The sequence below is a fragment of the Oncorhynchus tshawytscha genome, linkage group LG11 (assembly GCF_018296145.1).
Source record: "Oncorhynchus tshawytscha isolate Ot180627B linkage group LG11, Otsh_v2.0, whole genome shotgun sequence".
NCBI lineage: Eukaryota > Metazoa > Chordata > Actinopteri > Salmoniformes > Salmonidae > Oncorhynchus > Oncorhynchus tshawytscha.
The window spans coordinates 12,185,977-12,209,546 of NC_056439.1; the positions used below are offsets into that span (position 1 = coordinate 12,185,977).

General features: G+C 40.7%; 1 protein-coding gene across 2 annotated transcripts; it reads right to left on the reverse strand.

Moving 5' to 3' along the window:
* Window positions 1-265: 265 nt before the first annotated feature.
* LOC112261436 (uncharacterized protein C4orf54-like) lies at window positions 266-23,023 on the reverse strand. Of its 2 annotated transcripts, none has more exons than XM_024436755.2 (2): window positions 17,970-23,023; window positions 266-2,751 (listed from the first exon to the last, which is right to left on the reverse strand). In XM_024436755.2, the coding sequence occupies exon 1, from the start codon at window positions 22,619-22,621 to the stop codon at window positions 17,990-17,992; it is 4,632 nt and encodes a 1,543-aa protein (XP_024292523.1). In that variant the 5' UTR covers window positions 22,622-23,023; the 3' UTR covers window positions 266-2,751; window positions 17,970-17,989. The 2 variants fall into 2 exon arrangements, with proteins under 2 accessions (XP_024292523.1, XP_024292524.1); XM_024436756.2 differs by lacking the exon at window positions 266-2,751 and adding an exon at window positions 17,753-17,790.
* Window positions 23,024-23,570: the final 547 nt, after the last annotated feature.

The following is a 23,570-nucleotide window of genomic DNA, read 5'->3' on the forward strand; positions in this document are numbered from 1 at the left end:
GACTTAGTGTATTGATACATCATCCAAAGTGTAATTAATAACTTCACCATGCTCAAAGGGATATTCAATGTCTGCTTTTTTTTTACCCATCTACCAATAGGTGCCCTTCTTTGAGAGGCATTGAAAAAACTCCATGGTCTGTGTTTGAAATTCACTGCTCGACTGAGGGACCTTACAGATGTGTATGTGTGGGGTACAGAGAGGATGTAGTCATTCAAAAAATCATGTTAAACACTATTATTGCACACAGAGTGAGCCATGTAATTGACAATAATAACATTTAAAAAATAACATTTCTAAAAACATAATTCCACTTTGACATTATGGGCTATTGTGTGTGACACAAAACCTCTAATTAATCTATTTTAAATGCAGGCTGTAACACAACAAACATTTTGGAAAAGTCAATTCTTTCTGAAGGCACTGTAAGTAGTGTGAATGTACTGTTCAGTAGAATGTGCTACTTTGTGTCAGGATTCAATTAGACTTCATTCTACTATTCAATAATTCATCAGGATTAATGCGTAACAAATTTCCTTTTGAAGGACAAGAAACATCATCAACCAATCTTCAACTGTTACAGTATGCACTGCTTTTGGTTGGTAAATAAAATCATTTATCTAGCCTGCCATGTGCACTAATGTGCCCAACAGCAATTACACACCCTTAAGAAGGAAATTCAGTTTACATACCACAGTATATGAACCATTTCATAAAAACCAACAACACAAGAAATGATATGTAAAATAAAAATACAAATAAATTGTCTTCTCTGGTTTGACATTTTTAAAGTTATCATGTTTGACGTTTGAATCCAAATGTTTGCATGATAAAGGTGAAATACCGTTAGTCAATTTAATCCATCCTTTTGTAACAGGGGAACATTTTTTAAATGTTATAAGATCCATGGCCCAGTGGGTTGTACTGTGACTATTACTTTCTTCCACAGCGGAATCAACTCTTTTTTTATACAGTACGTTGTCACAGACAGAAAACTCAAATATATTTTTCAGGTTCAAAGACTGACCAGCAGCTGAAAATACCTTTAATGCATTTTCTAATGTGTAAAACAAGAAAAACAGCAACCTACAATATGCATATTCAAACATGGAACTTAAAAAATCAAATAAAAACTGAAGAAAGCACCATTGCTCTAAGCGTGAGTGTCTATTGTTGCACTGCAAAATTGTTCAAAAGAAAAAGAAAGAGATTAGTATATTTTTTAAATTTGGAGTCAATTTCATGTTAGCTCATTCATCCCTGCGTGTGAGCTGAAATTGTATTAATAAATGTAAAAGTCCACATACCAATTTGTTTTAATAATGAGCAATTTTCAATGAATTAATTTGATTTCAAATCATAACCTGAAATGATTTGAATTCACCCCAACCCTGGTCCTGATTGAATATGAATATAAGCATATTTTACAATTGGTATTCAGAATGGGCATGAATTAGCAGTATCCACTATTTTTTAAACAATTGCCATTTAAGAAAAGGATCAAAGGGAAAGACAATTCCTTTCCCGTTCCTGTTCCTGTTCCTGTTTACAAGTAGGTAACCACCCAAAACATTGTGAAATCTTAAATAAAAAAGGCTTATGTATGAATGAATGATCGACTGATGCATTTCTAATTTATCTGAGTTCTTCTGTAACACGCTAGCCTGTTGTCTGTTCACATAATGCATAATACCTCACAATTACTAAACACATACAGTACATACACACACTAACCCTAACCCATGTCATTGTTCTTTTACACGTGAGTGTAAAAGTTAGCCAAAACCTATAGAGGAGGTTATCCCATAAAATGTCTCAACTATAGCTGGCTCCCCTAAGCCTACAGTAAAGCTACTTGGGAAACATTTGCCCCAAATATACTATATAGCCAACCTCTGACTCTAAACAACCAATAAATATGTGGCAGGTCCCAGGGCTCCAGCTTTTTCTCAGCAACACACTTAGTGTGTTTCTCTTAAGTCTATCATCGTAGTATTTGCATACAAGGAGAGTGCCATACGAATGTCATATAAAAGCACATCAAATCATACAATCCAATAACTGTGTGGCTATTAGCTGCAAAAGGAGGAAACAAAGGGTGCAGCTAGAAGTGTGATCTTGTTACTACTTCTCCAGGTCACCAAAGAGCCAAGAGAAAAAGGAAACGCCTCAGTTTAGAGAATAAAAAACTCCCTCATTAAAAATAATTCCTGGATTGGATTTTCAATCTATATGATGCATTGAATTAGAATTAACCCCCCTGCAAATGCAAATGTTTTCCAATGTATGGTGTAATAGGGTCTATTGTACGTCTACTAGATTAAATATTTTTGTTGAGGACAATCACACTCGCGCACGCACACACGCACGTGTGTAACTTTTATAGAATCTTAATTGGAAAACAGTCTACATTATTTCCTTTTGAATCACAATATTGCAGTGCCTGAATCCAATTGCTTTTGAACAAAAGGAATGTTCTGTAATCTAAATACAGATCTGAAAGCACTTTTACAAAGCAATTAGCTACCGTACAAACAAGTAGTAGGCATGAAGCATAGCTTTACAGATACAGACGTGATGCAAAGACCACCGGCAGGATAGGGTTGGATGGGGCGGTGATGGTGGCAGGTGGTTGGGCTTGGAAACATTGTGGGTTCAGGTGGAATTTGGTGGACTGGGTGCGAAGAAGGGTGTGAGAAGATTACCATGAAACATCTACTTATCACAGGCCAGGCTCCTCAAGAAGCACTTCTGTGTAGAAAAACAACAAAGGATGGTGGTCAGGACACATGCAATAAAACTTAATCATGATAAGGGTTCATTTGAAAAGGCTTGAGTTTGTTTTTATTTTCTTGGTGAACCTCACACCCAATATTTTGACCACATCCACTTTTGCAACAATGGTGCAGTAAATGAAACACTCACATTAACTATTATACCTGTGTGATACTAATTACTCAATAAATTGTTTTCAGAGGCTAATTCAGTGGCCTTGTGTTTAGAGTGTCTTCCCTGACATTGGAAGGTTGGGGGTTCAATCCCGGTGAGTCATAGCAAAGACTGGGACCTGATGCTTGGCACTCGGCATTAAGTAGATGGATTGGGGGTGAGGCCCGGTGATATACTGGCATCCTGTCCAGGTGTACACCCAGCTACCTCACGCTACAGAACAGGAGATAGGCTCCTGTCCTATGGGCTTTTCTGGCTTGGACAAGGTTCATTATTTAATTGTATTGATAAAGAGACAGGACACCACTATGTTAGCTTTAGGGATGCCCTTTATGAAGATAAAACTGGATATGTAACACAGAGCATGCTGTAGTACAGTGGTTCCCAACCAGGGGTACTAGGACCCCTGGGGGCATTTGGCCTAACCACAGGGGGTACTTGAGAAGCCTCAGGAGACCATAGGCCTACTGGTAAAATGCACAAGAGGGGTACTTCTAGGGTACTCCCGGCAGAGCAAAATTAAGTTGGTGGTACAGTAACCGAAAAAGGTTGGGATCCACTGCTGTAGTACATCATGCTACAGCAATAACATCGTACTAGCATGCTGTTATTTAAGTGATAATGCCCTCGAAGCCAGTGTTTGGAGGATATATTGGCACGGGTGTTGTTAGGCCCGAGACAAAGTCTTTGTGGGAATTATCACTTTTAAACAACAGGTTACCAACATATTCAAAACATTTATTTACATATTTTCATTTTAAAAGTTATTTTGATTAATTTAATTCATACTATTTCATCCTTCCACAAGATATTGTGCCGACACATATCTAGGGTTGATTCCCAAGCGGGCTGGTCATTTTTCTATCAGTTCGGTTGCCGGAGACACGACCCAGTCATTAGGTCTTTTTGTTCTGTAACTATAGACGTGACCCAGTCGTTCGTTCTAAAAGTTCTATTGCCATACTGGCTGGCAACGTTCTTATTCCTTGCTTGCTAGCTAGGCAACTACAGCTGACTTGCAGCCATGTCAAACAGTGTGGCCAGAATAACAACAAGGTAGCTGCATTTGCATTTGTTTAAGCTGTTTTCTAGTGACATTTGTTTGGATACATCCATAACAATGAGCTAATGATGCACGATTTCACCTGTCATAGAACAAAATGCTCTCTCGTCAGGACACTGTTCAGAGGAGCTAGCCAACAACACAGCAAGCACAATCACTTCGGTTCGCTGAAAAGACTGCAAACTAGCTACACTTCATTTCGTTTGACCTGTTTTCTATTGACTGTTCATAAAAAATATCCATAAAAATGATACTGATTCATGATTTCGACTGGCTGAGAAAAGCTGCCTGCCTGTCTGTCTCGTCACGACTCCCGACAAGTTTATTACTATGGGACAGCTGGAGATCGAATTTGAATTTTGATATAATGTTGCAAATGTCAGAGAGACAGACAGCAAGTTTTATACAAGTTTGTTCTTAACTGACTTGCCTAGTTAAATAAAGGTTAAACAAAGGCATTTTAACGTCATAGATTTAGCTGGTGGTAACTTGTGGAATAGACACTGGCTGGAATGTGGTTTTAACCAATCCGATTAGACCCACCCACCCATATGAAAGTTATTTAGTAGTTGCCTTCTGATAGCAAGTTCAGCAACTTTTGTCATTCATTATCAATATCCATTTAACTTCATGACCATGCAATTACAAAGCAACTACTATATTAAGTTATAATATAAGATAACACAACGTTATTACTTGAGTAATTACATCGTTATTAAATAGGTCTAACATTTCATATAAAGTGTTAACCTTTAATTCACAGCACCATCATTGCGAAAGTGGACATGGTCAAAATATTGGGTGTGAGGTTCAGTGTGGTGTTATTATACAGGAATAAGAGCAACGTAATGAAAAGTGGGACCCTTAAAAGACAGAGTGAAACGTAGTAAAAGTATGTAACCCCTTTACGTAAGAGCTGGAGGTCAGCACCGCTCCACCTCCTCCACTTTTAGGAGAGAGGGGCGACCTATAAAAAGTTGAACCTGCTGCAGCCTCGCTCACCAATCTACCCCCCCCCGCCCCCTCCAGCATCTGATCTCTCCCAGCAGCTGTCCCCCTCCTGCATCAGCACAACAAATACTTTACATTGCCTGACCTTTTCTCTCCCGTCGCTATCCCAGCCGTGCCCAATGCTACCACTCAACCCCATCTGACTCCCTAGCCATTGACCCAGCTGACATGTATCCCAGTACACCGACACGCGTGTGTGTGTGTGTCTGTGTGTGTGTGTGTGTGTGTGTGTGTGTGTGTGTGTGTGTGTGTGTGTGTGTGTGTGTGTGTGTGTGTGTGTGTGTGTGTGTGTGTGTGTGTGTGTGTGTGTGAAAGAGAGGATGAGGACAGAAGGGGTAGGGGAGGGTGCGTAGGGTTGAGGAATTGATTTTGAGTTTCAATATATCCACAAACGTCAATACACAAAGGACAGTGCCAGTGGAAATCTCCCTTCACATATATGATACATTTGTATTGAGGAACCCAAACTTGAGTATATTTCCCCCACGAAAATGTCATTAAGTTAAATGTAGATGTAAGTGATAAAATTGTGTGAAATACATTTTCAACATTTAAGCTGTATTTTGTCACAATAACCAGGTTTCCAATCCAACCTTTTTATGCACGTAAAGTACATGCCGGATAAACAAAAATGTATGACAGGCCTGATGGAAACAGCAAATTTGTCATAAACTTTCCAAATGTCGACAAAACAAAATACGCTAGACAAGGTGGGATCTTTTTGTGTCTCTAAAATTAATTATGAAAACGCTCTTATGTGCAAATATTGATATAATAACCATCATATCGCAGTAAACTTGGAGTCACGCGATGACATGTTGTGTGGTCCTCCGACTACGACTCGGGGAATGTTTATTAGGCTACAGATGAAATAAATGATGATGAACTTCACAGGGTGGTGAAAGTGCAAGGTGATGATCTTGATGCTCCTTTCCAATAAATATCGAGGAACTTATTCGACCAGTTCTCTGCTGCCAATGACTAGAACGAATTGCAAAAATCACTGAAGCTGGAGACTTATATCTCCCTCTCTACCTTTAAGCATCTGCTGTCAGAGCAGCTTACCGATCTCTGTACCTGTACACAGCCAATCTGTAAATAGCACACCCAACTACCTCATCCCCATATTGTTATTTATCTTCTTGCTCTTTTGTATCTCTACTTGCACATCATCATCTGCACATCTATCACTCCAGTGTTAATGCTCAATTGTAATTATTTCGCCTCTATGGCCTATTTATTGCCTTACCTCCCTAATCTTCTACATTTGCACACACTGTACATATATTTTTCTATTGTGTTATTGACTGTACATTTGTTTATGTGTAACTCTGTGTTGTTGTTTTTGTCGCAATGCTTTGCTTTATCTTGGCCAGGTCGGAGTTGTAAATGAGAACTTGTTCTCAACTGGCCTACCTGGTTAAATAATGGTGAAATAAAATAAAATGTAAAAACAAATCTGGTGACATGATTGATGCTTGGCTGCTGTTTGACAAATGAAAATAATCTCACTCTTTTCATTACAGACAGAATCTCAAAACGCTTGTTAAGCAAAATAAACGAGCAATTTAAAAATAAATATAAAACAGTAGCTAGATCAAGTCTGTTTGAGTGCTTCTTGAAGCCTTCAGATGATGGACAGCCACAGTCATGAGAGGATCTGATGTTCTGGAAGGATCCGATGATCTGATAGTCAGCGGAGGTGGGGACCGGAGTTGGTGGCAGGGCGTCTCAGCCTTTTTGCAGCTCTTCTTTACTGGGACTCTGTGATGAGCTCCTCACAGAGTACAGCCCACTCCTTACTTCAGAAGTACCCCCTAAGCAATGAAAAAGCTGGCCCCCTGTCAACTCTGCATGCATAGCCTCCTCTTGGGTCACCATTGTTGAAAAACAACCCAAAGGTGTTGTAATGGAACATACACCTGCGAGCTAGCATTAGCTAGCTTATTGGCCTTGCTGATTTTCATCAAGATACAGGCAGGATTCCGATTCTTGATATCAATACTTGATCTGCATGCTTTTAGCTGTTGAAAAATGAAGTTTGTAAAAAGTATTTACATAAAAACAATTAAATATGTACAAAATTTACATGAGCTCTTTGCCTAGGCTGCCACTAGGCGCCATGGCAATTATAGAACTCTGATGTTATACAGTTCATTTGGGCAAGGCATGTGGCTGGATTCTGTAAATAACATAAGACCACTTTCGACAAACATTGGAGTGAACTGTGACTTTCATTAGTGGATTGTATGTGGACATACAGTGTGTTCCAAAATGATTGACACAATTGATAAAGATGACTTTATAAAATAAATAATTCAAACGAAATGTTATTTGTGCCAAATACAACTGGTGTAGAATTTACCGTTAAATTGCAAGATCGCAATTTCAAGATTTCAATTTCAAGATCGCAAGATCGAATCCCCGAGCTGAAAAGGTACAAATCTGTCATTCTGCCCCTGAACAAGGCAGTTAACCCACTGTTCCTAGGCCGTCATTGAAAATAAGAATTTGTTCTTAACGGACTTGCCTAGTTAAAGGTTAAAAAAAGAAGAAGCTTTCTTACGAGTCCTTCTCAATGACGCACAGTTTTTTTTTTAATTATTCAAATAGTATTTTAATTCAAACACTAGGAATAACAGTAAAATACTTGGAGCTAAAAACAGGGAGTACCAGTACCAGATCAATGTGCAGAGGTACGAGGTATTTGAGGTAAATACGTACATGAAGGCAGGGTAAAGCGACTCAGGATAGATAATAATAAGAGTAAAATAAAGAACAGAGTAGCAGCAGCAAATGATGACTTTAAAAGTGTGTGTGCAATGTGTATGTACGTGTGTATGTGTTGTGTTATGTGTGTGTGCGTAGTCTATTTGAATGTGTGTTGGCTTTAAGTGGGAGTGTCAAAATAGTGAGTGTACGTAGGGTCAGTGCAAGATAGAGTCAGTGGAGATAGTTTGGGTACCATTCATTGACTATTTAGCAATCTGGCTATTCATATACTTATTATTAAATAAATACTATTCAGATACTGAGCTATGAAGTATGCTTAAAATATTTGGGAAATTATATTATTTTATACGAATACAATTGCTCAGAGAAAGAGATTGTTTAACAAGTCATTTTTTTCTCAAAAAGGTAGGGGTCAAAATGATTGACACCCCTGTTTTCAATACCTTTTCAGGATAACCGCACTGAAAATGTGTTTTAGCCAGAACTACAGACGGCTATATCGGTCCGCTAATACAGGACTAGTGTGAGATTTTTTTTCTTGTATTAAAAAATATATAACTTTTTTTTAAAGATTGGGGGGTGCTGCAGTACCCTCAGCACCCCTACTGTACTTCCTGTGGCATAGGGTTATTGTATTGCTGGAAGATCCACTTGCGGCCAAGTTTCAGCCAGGTTTTTGGCTAAAGTGTCCTGGTACTGGGTAAAGTGCATGATGCCATTGACCTTAACAAGTGCCCCAGAACTAGTGGAAGCAAAAAAGCCCCATAACATCAAAGAACCACCACCATATTTTACAGTAGGAATGGGTTCTTTTCTGCTCATGCATTCTCATTTTGATGCCAAACCCATCACTGGGATGCATGGCCAAAGATATTTATTTCCATGTCATCAAACAAATGTTAACACCTGGGGCCTCATTTATCAAAGGTGTGTGCTCACAAAAAAATACTCAAATTCAAATTAAATCAAATCAAATTGTATCAAATTGTATTAGTCACATGCGCTGAATACAACAGTCCTTACAGTGAAATTCTTACTTACAAGCCCATAACCAACAATGCAGTTTACAAATATGAATAAGAATAAGAAATAAAAGGAACAAGAAATTAAAGAGCAGCAGTAAAATAACAATAGCGAGACTATATACAAGGGGTACCGGTACAGAGTCAATGTGTGGGGGCACCGGTTAGTCGAGGTAATGGGGGTAATATGTACATGTAGGTAGAGTTATTAAAGTGACAATGCATAGGTAATAACAGAGAGTAGCAGCGGCGTAAAAGAGGGGGTGGGGCAATGCAAATAGTCTGGGTAGCCATTTGATTAGATGTTCAGGAATCTTGGGGGTAGAAGCTGTTTAGAAGCCTCTTGGACCTAGACTTGGCACTCCGATACCGCTTGCCGTGCGGTAGCAGAGAGAACAGTCTATGACTAGGGTGGCTGGAGTCTGACAATTTTTAGGGCCTTCCTCTGACACCGCATGGTATAGAGGTCCTGGATGGCAGGAAGCTTGGACCCAGTGATGTACTGGGCAGTACGCACTACCCTCTGTAGTGCCTTGCGGTCGGAGGTTGAGCAGAGGTTGAGCAGTTGCCATACCAGGCAGTGATGCAACCAGGATGCTCTCGATGGTGCAGCTGTAGAACCTTTGAGGATCTGAGGACTCATGCCAAATCTTTTCAGTCTCCTGAGGGGGAATAGGTTTTGTCGTGCCCTCTTCACGACTGTCTTGGTGTACTTGGACCTTGCGTGCGCAAAATTTAATATGGCTCTGATTTATCAATGAAAACATGGGTATATGTTGCGTGCGGCAGTTTGATACATCCCAATAGAAAAAGGCTCAGTGTCATTAACCTCACAAGGTGAGGTATTGAAAGGTATTGAAAACAGGGGTGTCAATCATTTTTACCCCTACCTTTTTGAGATAAAAAGTATTACGTGTTAAACAAAATCTTGTTCTCTGAGAAATTGTATTAGTATAAAATAATATAATTGTACAATTTTTTGGAGTATACCATAATTTAATTATTTATTTTATACAGTCAATTTTGCTCATATTTATCAAGAGTGTCAATCATTTCGGGCCACCACTGGACATACAATGTGCAATCCTGTATGATTATTTATCAGTTCAGTTTCTGTTGAAACAGTTGAAACTATATGTAACTTAATTGAGTTCCACCCAAAAAAATTTTTTTATACTTGATTGGATATGAAGAGCGAAAATGATAATATGATATTATTGACTTGCTTTGGATTTGGGCCACAAATGCAAAAAAGTTAGCATTTGAAACAGTGATCAGGTAAACAAAACCAAAGCATGGTGGTCATACCTTGTCCATAGACTGCTTACATGGTAAAAACAAAACCAAAGCATGGTGGTCATACCTTGTCCATAGACTGCTTACATGGTAAAAACAAAACCAAAGCATGGTGGTCATGCCTTGTCCATAGACTGCTTACATGGTAAGGAAACCAATATGTCATTTTGTAATTTGGGTGAACTATCCCTTTAGGAATCTCTGTTATCACTCATTACCTACCATCAACGAGACAGTAGTAAGGCACTGTATCTAACGGTACAGACATTGGCCTTTATTCACAATGTGTCTCAGAGTAGGAGGGCTGATCTAGGATCAGGTCCTCCCAGTCAATGTAATTTTTAAACATTTTGATCTAAATTAGAAACTGATTGTACATCAGCACTCCTACTCTGAGATTCTTTCTGAATACGTTACTTCGAAAGTATAGGGCAAACTGAAAACATCACACAGAAATACAATTTTTCTTTCTTTAGAATTCACTAAAACAAGCAACATCAAGTAGGCCTTCCAATTGTGTATAATTATTTAAAGTACCAGAAAGTATTGTTACCACATAATCTTCTAGTAAACACTAGGAAACTACTGGAAATACTACCATAAAGTACAGTCTGTGACTGATTACTTAGAAGCACTGATAAACTATAATACCAGATAACTCATTTGGGGCTTGATTTAGACTTACTGTAGGAAATGTACACCTTCCCTACGCACACCATTCCTACGTACTTCTTAGTAGTTGGTATTCAGACTTACCCTATGTAGGTGAGTAACAGGCTTTGCATGCGTGGTTCCCCTGCGCTTGCTGAATAAATGTAATTCAACTGCTGAAAACCGTCCCACTTTCTGGTCAACAGATTTTCTCGTGGAGGATTCATTCAGTATTATTATTATACCTTTATTTCAACACAGACTGAGACCAAGGAACACAGACTGAGACCAAGGTCTCTTTTACAGCTGGGCCCTGCGTATACATGTTTACACATACAGTTTAGGTACAATGATTAAGAAACTAAACAACACAAACAAAACGATCACAGATAACACAAAAGTTATTACCCTAACAGCACAAGAACTTGCATTACACGAAACAGTTACAAGCAATACCACAATAACAATCCTCCAATAAATATTTAAAATGGGCAAGGGGGACAAGATTCTCAAGTTTAAGTTTAGTCTGCAAGCTATTCCATAGGCAAGGAGCGTAACAGGAAAAGGCAGCCATAACCAACTCTGTGGAAATCGCATGGGCCTCAAGTGTAATCCATGCTTGAGACCTGGTTTTAGGAATTCTAATTCTAATATTGATGAGTGATGATAAATAAGAAGGTAGTTTATTCAGAAGTGCTTTATAGACAAACACGAGAGCATGTTGTTCTCGTCTCACGGACAGCGAAGTCCAACCCACATTTTGATATAAAACACAGTGGTGAGTTCTGTAGCTAGCACCCGTAATAAACCTAAGTGCGCAATGATAAGCAGCATCCAGCGATTTAAGTGTTGATGCCATATCATGCATCTAAATAATATCCCCATAATCTATAACAGACATAAAAGTAGCTTGCACAATTTGTCTTCTATTTGTAGAGGACAAACATGTCCTGTTTCTATAGAGGAATTCTAGTTTGATTTTTAGCCGTTTACAAAGTTCATCAACATGCATTTTAAAAGACAGTTTATCATCCAACCATATCCCTAAGTATTTATATGCAGAGACCTGATTAATTCGAGAACCATCTAAGCTCGTAAGTGCAAGTGTATTTTCAACCAACGTTTTGAACCTATAGGGTTTTCAGTACATTTATCTAAAGCCATCCCTTTAAATTAGGTGTGCCTTTAATTAGAATTTTCTCCGCGGACGATACTACAATATATGGAGAAAACGGTTCAGAATATTAGAGATCCCAAGTGGTGCAGCAGTCTAAGGCACTAGGCAAGGATCATATCACCGCCACCCTAGACCCACTTCAGTTTGCATACCGCCCCAACAGGTCCACAGATGACGCAATCGCCATCACACTGCACAATGCCTTATCCCATCTGGACAAAAACTAATACCTGTGTAATGCTGTTCATTGACTACAGCTCAGCATTCAACATCATAGTACCATATCCAAGCTCATCATCAAGCTGGAGGCCCTGGGTCTCAACCCCGCCCTGTGCAACTGGGTCCTGGACTTTCTGACGGGCCGCCCCCAGGTGATGAAGGTAGAAAATAACATTTCCACTTCGCTGACCCTCAACATTGGGTCCCCACAAGAGTGTGTGCTCAGCCCTCTCCTGTACTCCCTGTTCACCCACGACTGCGTGGCCATGCACACCTCCAACTCAATCATCAATTTTCCAGACGACACAACAGTAGTGGGCTTGATCACCAACAACAACGAGACAGCCTACAGGGAGGAGGTGAGGGCATTCGGAGTGGGGTGTCAGGAAAACAACCTCTCACTCAACGTCAACAAAACAAAGGAGATGATCGTGGACTTCAGGAAACAGCAGAGGGAGCACTCCCCTATTCACATTGAAGGGACAGTAGTGGAAAATTTGGAAAGTTTTAAGTTCCTGGACATACACATCACAGATGTACTGAAATGGTCCACCCACACAGACAGTGTGGTGAGGAAGGCGCAACAGCGCCTCTTCAACCTCAGGAGCCTGAAGAAATCTGACTTGTCACCCAAAACCCTGACAAACTTTTACAGATGCACAATCGAGAGCATCCTGTCAGGCTGTATCACAGCCTGGTACGGCAACTGCTCCGCCCACAACCGTAAGGCTCTCCAGAGGGTAGTGAAGTCTGCACAACGCATCACCGGGGGCAAACTACCTGCCCTCCAGGACACATACAGCATCCGATGTCACAGGAAGGCCAAAAAGATCATCAAAGACAACAACCACCTGAGCCACTGCCTGTTCACACCGCTATCATCCAGAAGGTGAGGTCAGTACAGGTCCATCGAAGCTGGGACAGAGAGACTGAAAAACAGCTTCTATTTCAAGGCCATCAGACTGCTAAACAGCAATCACTAACTCAGAGAGGCTGCTGCTTACATTGAGACCCAATCACTGGACACTTTAAATAATGTAACTTTAATATGTTTTACATATCTTATATTACTCATATCACATGTATATACTGTATTTTATACCATCTACTGCACCGTGCCTATGCCGCTCGGCCATCTCGCTCATCCATATATTTATATGTACATATTCTCATTCACCTCTTTAGATATGTGTGTATTAGGTAGTTCTTGGGGAATTGTTAGATTACTTGTTAGATAGTACTGCACTGTAGGAACTAGAAGCACAAGCATTTCGCTACACTCGCATTAATAACATCTGCTAACCATGTCTATGTGACCAATCAAATATGATTTGTATCACAACTGGCCGTGAAAGGGAGTCCCATAGGGTGACGCAGCGTCGTCCGGGTTTGGCCGGGGTAGGCCGTCATTGTAAATAAGAATTTGTTCTTAACTGACTTGCCTAGTTAAATAAAGGTTAAATAAATAATAAATAAAATCAATGAAAGAAAGCCATGTAGGCCTAAATACATGCATATTCGTCTATTTTTCTGCACCAATTGGTAGATTTAAAAAATACTCTGATATTGTATATTATATATTTAGCGTTAGGAAAATATTCATGAATAATAATAAAAAACAGGTTTGGAAAGCCTTTATGCACTAATAATACCCTAATAATACCCACTAATCATGGAACTGTGATGACAACGGTCCAGTCGTCATGAACTGTGCGCAGGCTGGCTACAAGTTTAAACTGCTACATATGTGAGCTACAAGTAATAAATGACTGCACAACTTGTAATACATTAGACTAACATGAGCCACTATTGCCGGTGATCCTCAGGAACAACCACACAAATGTGACAGAGGAAAGAAAAGTAAACTAAGTATGTAATGGAATTATGCAAAATGTAGGGAAATTAGCACTCAAGTGACAGTTATAAATATACCGTATGTGGGTATAACTGATGGTGGCTACCGAAAATGGCTAATTGTTTAGCCTGATACCGTTTTTTAAAAATACAGTAAAAAGCCCAGGGATATAATTAAAACATACTAGAAATCATAAATCAACTAGGTAGGTTTGCCCCTTTAATATAATATGCGCGTGGATACAGAAGCCTATAGTTTAGGTCTCCAAATGTCATCCTTGCCAGTAATAAACCCAGCATTTCATAAACTTCACTGTGGAAAAGTTGAAATGTTGATATGCTTCAGTTAGCTACCATATGGCTGGTTACACATTTGTCTCCAGCGATCCTAAGGTAAAATATATCCAAAACAATTGACATTTCCTCACCTGTCTGTGTCTTATTTCAATAAACAAACTCGATAACTTGAAAGGCCTGATTGGAGACAGCAACGTAAAATATAAATACAATTCAGGGGACTTATATCATAAGAAAAGTGTAAAAAAGGTTCATAAGATCGTCATTCATCACAAGGGAACAGGATGCTCCTTGTACCAAGTCAATCTGGTCTCATCATTCATTATACTAATTCCTAATCTAACATTCCTCATTCATCTTACATTTTCAAGTAGATGGGAGGGGGTGAGGGGGGACGTGGCACTTTTAATACTAATGCAATAATGGAGCATTAATTAAATTCTTTATGAAATACTTTATGAAAATTGTCGCAAACCCACTTACAACATTTTTAAATTACAATTTAAAACTAAAAAATACCCCCTGCAATTTGTATATGTTACGAATTTCAATTCGTACAATATGTTACAAATGTGTAAGTGCTTAATATTTCGTTCAATCTCTTTAATCCACTTGGTGGTAATTGTAAATTGGCTCATATTAAAAGCTTATGAATTTTCTTAATTTCACAACACAAATCTCAAACCAAATCTTAACCATTATTTCTCAGGTGGTGGATTTAAAAAAAAGACACATCTCATAGGGCCTGATTCCGACCCGAGTTAAGTGCGCATAAATGTACCGTAATTCCGTTTTTATGCACTTTTCTCTCTATGCATATTCTGAACTTGAATTTAAGCATGAGAATATAGAATGCTATTCCCCTGATATTCGTTCGGGGTGGAGATCTAAGAAATGGAGGTGTGGCGGAGCTGTGTCTACAGATACATCGTATTTTGACCTTGACTTAATTCTCTCATAATTACACCACCTTTACGCGCACGGAAATCATGAATAAGGTCGAGCGAATCTGATGGTTCCAAGTGTAAATAGCATCTGCTAGATTTTTTTCCAATAGAAATAACAGCATTCTCCATGCACTGTAATTTACAACTTGATATAGCTTGGTAAATAAGTAATCCATTTGAATAAGGGAATTGTAAATATAAATTACACTTGTTTTAGATCTATTTTAACTTATAATCGTTGGAGACAAATGTGACACCAGTCATAAGGAAGCAAACTGAATCATATAAACATATCAACTTTCTCACAGAAAGGTTTATGAAATGCTGGGCCATTATGCAGAATTGAAATTTTACAGCCTTTTAACTTTCAGGGATGGGCACTCTTGAATGTCTAAATTATAGGCTACCTTGACTGTCTCTGTTTCCTATTTCTATCATGTTAAATATTTAGCCACTGTCAGTATCAACCATCAGTAGGCCTAATAACCACACATATTCAACTGCCAATTTACTGTTAGTTCCCTTCAGTTGGTAAAGCCTACGTTATCATTCCATTTAATTACATTGTTTCGTTTATCTTCATTCGCCATGGCGGGGTGGTTGTTGCTGAGGATCATTAGTCACAGTTCATAATGTTAAAAAAAAATACATGTAGGCTAATTAAAATACTATGGTATGGAGCACAGACCAAGCCGTAACAGTTTGAACTCGACGCATTGCGCAATACTTGTGTCACGTGTGCTCCCTCTCCGGCCTCTAGGTCACCAGGCTGCTCCTTATGGCGCACACCTGTCACCATCGTTACGCGCACCTCCGCGTCATCAGACTCACCTGGACTCCATCACGTCCCTGATTACATTCCCTATATATGTCACTCCCTTTGGTTCCTTTCCCAGGCGTTATTGTTTCTGTTTCATCTCTGTGTGCTGTGTGTTTCTTGTTTTGTATTGTTTTCCGTTTATTTTATTAAAACACTCACTGAACTTGCTTCCCGACTCTCAGCGCACTCGTTACAACTTGGACGTGTCATTGCACAGTTCCATGGTTACTGCAGGCAATAGCCTACTATTGTACACTATTCTCCCTATTATAATTCTATGTACACTAATATTTCAACATTATCATGGGTTGAAAAACTGAATGTGGCAATTTTTTAGAATTAAAGCTGCAATATGTAACTTTTTGGGCAACCTGACCAAATTCACATAAACAGGTGTGTTATTGATCTGTCATTCTCATTGAAAGCAAGTCTAAGAAGTGGTACATATGTTCTATGTGTGCTATTTCTTATGCTTACAGTTTATAAGTTTTGTTTTTGTGTCTTTTTCTTTCAGTTTTGTACACCCGTTTCAAAGAGCTGAAAATACAATCTTTTTGGTTATGGAAAATATATTTTAAAGTGGTTTAAATGGTACAATGATTCTCTACACTATGTCACATCAACTTAAATTAGCCGAACTATTAGAACTTTAACAACCAGGTAATGCAACTTGGTCTCAGAGCATTTCATATGATATGTATGATATGTAATGTTTCATATGGTATGCATTCATTTGTGGATGTCCATCACCCATTCCATATGATATGTTGCAAATTACAATTTGTATTATATGTTACGAATTGCAAAACGTACAATATGTTATGACTTTGCACAACGAACGATAGGTTTAGTTAAAAATGTTAGGGGTTAGGTGAAGGGTTAGATAAAAGGGTTACGATTAGGGTTAGGGGAAGTGTTAGCTAACATGCTAAGTAGTTGCAAGGTAGCTAAAAAGTAGTAAGTAGTTTAAAATTCTAAAGTTGTCCTTTGGGTTGCTAAACATTCGAGTTATACGCCCACCCATCCACCCCAACCAACAACCCTACTTTAGTTTTCGCCTAAACTAACCATGTATCTTACGCAACCATACCAAACTTAACATATCCTACTGAATGGAGTGTCTCGGATTTACATACAGAATAATACGCAATGCTCTGAGAAATGCTCTGAGAAGTTGGGAAATGGCAGAGCATCTTTAATCAAACCATTGTTTTCTTTATTTCGTGAGTAAAGAATCTCCAAGCCTTTTATGATTCATAAATACTTTCCTAAATCTAAATAATCTAAAGATCAGAGTCTTTTTTAAATCTACCAATTGGTGCTGAAACTGAGACTAAATTCACATAGCCTACTTAGATGGTGTTCTTTCATTGATCCCTCATATTCTGAACCCGTAATCTCTAGATATTCTATTGAGTGTCGACAAAATTCGAACTACAAGGAACACCGTATTTAAAGGGACAGCTTAAGATAAATGACCTGAAAGCCCTACTGAATGAAAACTCCAAGAGAAAATCTGTTGGCCAGCAAGTCGGAGGGTTTTCAGCAGTTGAATTACATTTATTCAGCATGCGCAAGGGAACCACACCTGCAAAGCATGTTACGATAAGGTAAATCTGAATACCAACTACTGAGAAGTACGTAGGAAAGGCATGCGTAAGAAAGGCTTAATTTCCTAAGTCGGAATCAGGGCCATACAGAGAGAATACTCACGTGCTGTATATGCTGTCAAAAAGTGGATTTTAAAGGGGCTGTAGATTGTAAACAAAGACACTATGTAAACATGATTGGTGGTATTCCATTACAGATTGGGGTCTTTGCATGTTGTCAATATTTATACAAGTAATTTAAGGTTGTATTCCAGCCACAGACTGTACAGCTTAGATATGGTACAAGCATGCGTGAGAAGGAAACACTCAAGGTGACTCACTGTGTATATTCCCTTGGTGGTTACCGATGCTCCACCACAAAGCTCATGGTCGTCCCATCAAAGGAGGGTGGTGCAATGATTCTCGGGCGTTGCTGGGACGTGATGCTGATGACCGGTGGTTTCCCTTCTGACAAGGCCGCACTCCCCCGGGTGGTGACGTGGTGGCCCAAGGTGACGGGCACTGATGCTGGCACTGACCCTCCAGTAGCACTGTAGTAGGGGCTCTCTGCCCCCGTCATGTTACCCTCCTGCCCCCCCCCACGCACCAGGGTGTATTTCCTGTGAGCAGTATTCCCGCTCTCGTCCTCCAATTGGGATGCCACATAGGATGCGACCTGGGGTGTCATCACCGTCTGTGCAGGAAGCATGGGTGAGAGGAACCCCGGGTAGATCATGTAGTTGGGTGAGTACACCCCTCCCGTGTTCAGCGCCAGGGGGGACACCGACATGGGGGTCACTGGCTGCAGCTGTGGCATAGGCATAGGCATGGGCACGTCCACATACTGGCCCGTCTCAGGGTCGAAGAGACGCCGGGTGACTGGCTCACTCGGAGTGTCCACCAGGTAGTACTGTCCGGTGGTGGGATCAAAGAGCATCTTCCTCTGGGTAGGCTGGAAGGGGTCTCCCCCCGAATGGGTTGTGGGCAAGGGGGCAATGGACGGGGAGAAGCAGAACACCTGCGGCTGGGGGGCTCCTTGCTTGACCACTGGTAGAGAGTGGTGGTAGATGGTGGCGGTAGTGGGGATGGTGGGGGTATCCGAGGGCCGCTTCTCCATGACAACAGGGGACCGTTTGAGAGACTGGATAGAATTATGCTCGGATCTCTTGGTGTCGGTGATGCCAGGTTGACAGGCAGCAGGGCTACTTGGGAATATCTGCTCTTGAATGGGCAGTTTCACTTGACCGACACACCGGCCTTCTACAGGTATTGTTAAGTAGTTTTCAGAGTCTGGGTTGCCAGATTTGATGGGCTGTGGTGTTGTCTCTGTGGTGGAGCTGCTTTTGAACCTTCCCCTGTCCACCAGCGCTCGTTTTGGGGGGCATATTTTCAATGAGAGTGGAGCTTTCGGGGTCTTAGTGCTAATGCTTTTCACCATAGAGGTTGCATGTGATGGAGAACAGGGTTGTGGCCCATTCCTACTAGCAAAGCTGCTGCTACTGACAGCTGTCTTAATGCTGTTCCCCAAATGAAACACACTTTTGTTGCTAAACATTTTACTTTGTTGTGACTGGGTTTTAAAGGTGTTCTTTGTGAATGGGACATGGATTATTCTTAGACAACCTTTCTCTTCTTGAATGTTGCATGTTTCTGGCAACCTGTCTGTGTTTGTCTCTGTAATAAGCCTCTCTCTGTCACCTGCTGAACCTAGCTCCTCCGGGCCACCATGCTCCTCTTTAGCAATGAGTGACAGAACATGACTGTCTGTAATAGGCCAGGGAGCCTGGCTCTTGCGCTTCCATTCATTTCTGTCAAAAACATAAAGCTGTTCCATTGTTTTAACGGCCGCCTTTAGTTTCTCTAACGCCACCTGTTTTGGTATTTTCGACTCCGGTTTGCGTTCACCTGCCTCAACCATTTTTTCCTGCTTCTGTTTAGCCTCGGACTGATCTGTGTTGGGGTGTTTAGCGAAGCCAATTGGAGGTCTGCCCGTCGCCCTGTGCAGCGACGTGGGTTCATTTTTGGCACAGTCTGGAGATGGTTTGGGGGATGACCTATCGTTCTCAATTTGTCTCTGCTTTGGAGCCTCGGTTACAAGCACACCTTGTTTAGTACTGCTATTTGTATTTACAGACTGACATTTTATTACAATTGAAGAGGGAGGTGATTTTTTACCGGGTAGTTTCTTAGAAGCTTTATTATCTTCGCGTAATGAGGCAGTTGCAGGGGCGACTGCGCCTTTACTCTCGCTGTTATCCACTGAGACTAAACGATATGAACTCTTGACCAATTTACGTACGTCTCTTACCTGATGAATTGGCGTCTGAAACTTGCACTTATTGTCTCTTATATCCCTAACCGTAAAGTGTGGCACTCTGTCTGACGCTGGCAGCACCTGACATTTGGAGTCACCTGCTGACTTTATTGGATAACTTATATTAGGGGTTAACAAGTTGTCAATATTTAGCGGATTGCATTTGTTTTCTTTTACGCTCCTCAGGCGTATTTTTATCTCGGGTGCCTTTGACCCTTTCACGATTCCTGCATTGTTGTCAGGTCTAAACTTTCTCTCTCGGTCCCCCTGTTGCTCTTTTTGCTCACCGAGGAAAGTACTGTCTGACACCTGTTCTTTCAATTCCGTATCTTTAGGGAGACGATGGGAATTTGGAACAAACAAGTGTGACAATTTAGTTAGCTTGCTACTTACAGACCTGGTGTCTAACTCCCTTTCCTCCGTATTATCTGTTATGGAGTGAATTTCATGTTCATCTTGGGGCTCTGGCTCACCATCCCTCCATGATTTGAATGCGCTGTTTTGGCTATGGCTCAGGGATCCTCTTGTGGGCTCGCATGCATCCCTTTGCGAGTCTAATCGTGCCTCATTTTTGGGCTGAAAGCTTGCTAATGTTCTTGTACGCTCTTCCTTGGGGTCACAAGAATTAGGTCTACTGTCGCCCTGTGCGTCTACTGTCGCCCATCCACCTTGTTCATCCGAAGAATTGCTTGTGTATCCCGAACCCGATTTTGTGGATTGACTATGCACGCCTCTCTCTGTATCCCTCTCCCTTATCCCATCTTGATCCTTGCATTGAAAGCATGGGGAGTGCGTGGGATGCTTGTCCCGTATCTCCCCCCTCTCCATCTTACGCTCCTGTTCAAATTGCATTTTTTTGGAAATGACATTTTTTAAGAGACTTGATGCCAAACTTGCATTCTTTTGTGTGCCTTCCATGCTATCACCCGCGTCACTGTGTTGGTAGCTCACTTCATATCCTGGCTTGGCTGGCAAGGTGCCGGTAACTTCCTCTATGGAACGTGCTCCTGACACATTTTCTGAATATTTGGGAGACTTCCCGGGTTCAGGTGACCCCGCTTCAACATTACAGCGAAAATTCAATGTCTTTGTCAAAGTGATAACCTCACTGCCTGGTTCAAATGGGCCTGTAAACTCTACGTTTTGGGTAGAGGAAGATGCATGTTGTGGACTAGATATTTTTGTATTCAAAGAAAACATCTTGGTTTGGGGTACTTTCTTATTGCTTATGGCAATACCATGTATACTCTTATAGTCTGCGTTCTTGCTCATTTCAAAAGTTGCAGTTGCACTCTTATGGGCGATTAGATTTTGCTCTGCATGTGACATATTACCATATTTAAGGTCAACGAAAGCTGACCACTTGTTTAAACCAAGCCCATTTTCTGACATTGAAGACTCACTTGAAGTGCTCAAATTTATAGCATCGAAATAGGGACATGCTAAACTCCTAAATGATTTGGCGGTTAAATTACGCACTTCTTTATCAGCGTCGTCCAGTTCACTAATCGAACTTGAAGCTCCGCTGGAATATTCGTTAACATCTTTCCCTCTTAATTTAGTTGCAAAGTGTTGACGTCCCGGGGCTGGGATAAAGTATTGGGATCTATCGCACAAGGCTTCAGCTCTGGCGTCAGTGCTTGTAAAAAAGAAGTGACTCCTGTTTCCCATGTGCTTGGTATTATAACAAATGTTTTCATTCTCAATGATATTGTTAGAGTCGTTTATTGCTCTTGATGACGTCTTGATTGACAGGTGAATTTTCCCCGCCGAATTCCCACTACTGTTTTGTTTTTTACAAATGCTTTCATCTGAGCTGGGGCATTTGTCAGAGTCACAAAACTCACTCTCAGTGCTGACAACTGCACAACCAGAAACACGTTGGTGCACATTACATTGCGCCTTGCTGCTTTTTACTTTCGCCTGGCTCCTACCATCCACTAGGCCTATCAAAGTTTCCTCCGTTGTTTCATCGCTTTCAAAAGAGGCATAATCCACAAATGAATAAACCAGATTATCGTCCTCAATATCCCAACAGTTTCCCCGTCCAAAATCATAATCGACATCATGGTCAAGCTCTGTCAGTTGGATTTCGTGCGTTGTAATGTAGTGCGATTCGTCTATCACCGTATCAGGCGCACAATGGTCTGACAATACTACGCTCTCACCGTCGTCGGATTCGGTTTTACTGTTCAAATACATGTCTGTGTATTGTAACTCCTCACACTCGCTAGGGACATTATAATCACGAGGCACAATTTCGCTCTGGGGTTCTGTCGTATTGTCATTCCCCAAGTCCACATTGCTGTTAAATTCTGTCAAATAAGTGTCCATGGGGGAATCTTCCGAGACAGGCCTATCTGCCCACCTGTCCTTCGATGTTTCCTCATAGATTTGATCCACATTGTCATCAATCTCGCGAACCCCGGGGCTCCTCTCTCCGGACGTATCACTGTTGCATTTGAAAACTGCAAGCTGGTTACCGTCACCGGTGAAAGTCACTTTAACAGTTTTTGTGCACTCTGAATTCATATCAAGTAAATCATCCAAATCAACATAATTGGATTCGTCACTTTTTGCCTTAGTGTTGCACTGGTTTTTGTCTTCATTTCCAGGGAGCAGCTTTCTATAAGGTCCGGTGTCGTCTCGGTAAGTGAGAGTTTTCTCAACTGCTTCCATTTGTGCGGTTTCTTACTGCCAGAAATGCGCTTTGTTAGCGATGTTATTCTGTCACAGGACGGAAAACTTTGCGCGAGGGAGAGACTGGAATGAGGGAGGGAGAGTGAGAGGGGGTCAGTCTAGTCGCCCTCGAAATCCCCAGTGCACTCTCTGTTGTATATTCCGACGTCCGTAATCAGCACATGGAGTTGTTGTTCTTCACCGCTTCACTCGACGACAGTTGTCTGTTTAACGCTCGAGTGACATTTCGGATGACATGTCAGCTACATTGGCAAAGGCTGGGGTTAAACCTTCGTCACAGAGTGCGATTTTAGGTCTACATGCTAATCTACTTGATGCTACTCTCTTTGATAACGTAGCGGTGCACAATCAATTGCGCGGTTGAGAGAGAGAGAGCGAGTGAGTGAGTGAGTGAGTGAAAGAGAGAGAGAGAGAGAGAGAGAGAGAGAGAGAGAGACGAATGACTATGTGGATTTAACGACCCTCATGGAATGCGCGTGAACAGGATCTCTCTTGTGCCAAATTACAATAAATTACGCACAGCGATTTACTTACGCACAACGTGTTACTGTATTTTCTAGTAAATATTTGATGCGCCCATGCAGTCTATTAGATACTAAAACGTAAAAATCAAACTCTATAGTGTTGCCTTAAACACTTGCATATGTAACAAATAGGAAATAAAAGATAACGGAATGGAAGACGCCTATTTTTATCAGCCGTGCACGGGACTAAACCTCAGTGCCGCACAGCACAGGCACTCGATGACTGCATAGTACTCTTTTGGAAAAATATTAGGTCCTAATTTAACTCCTAATTAAAAAAACTATTTTAGAAGTATGTTAAAGTGGTTCAACGCTAGCTGCCTCGTATTTTCAAGAGAATTGTCGCATCAGCTACTGTAGCTTCCGAAATGCAGTTAAGGACATGGAATGTGCGTCACCTTTCT

Coding starts and splice junctions, on each gene's coding strand:
- LOC112261436 (XM_024436755.2), bottom strand. CDS start 22,621: ATGGAAGCAGTTGAGAAAACTCTCACTTACCGAGACGACACCGGACCT.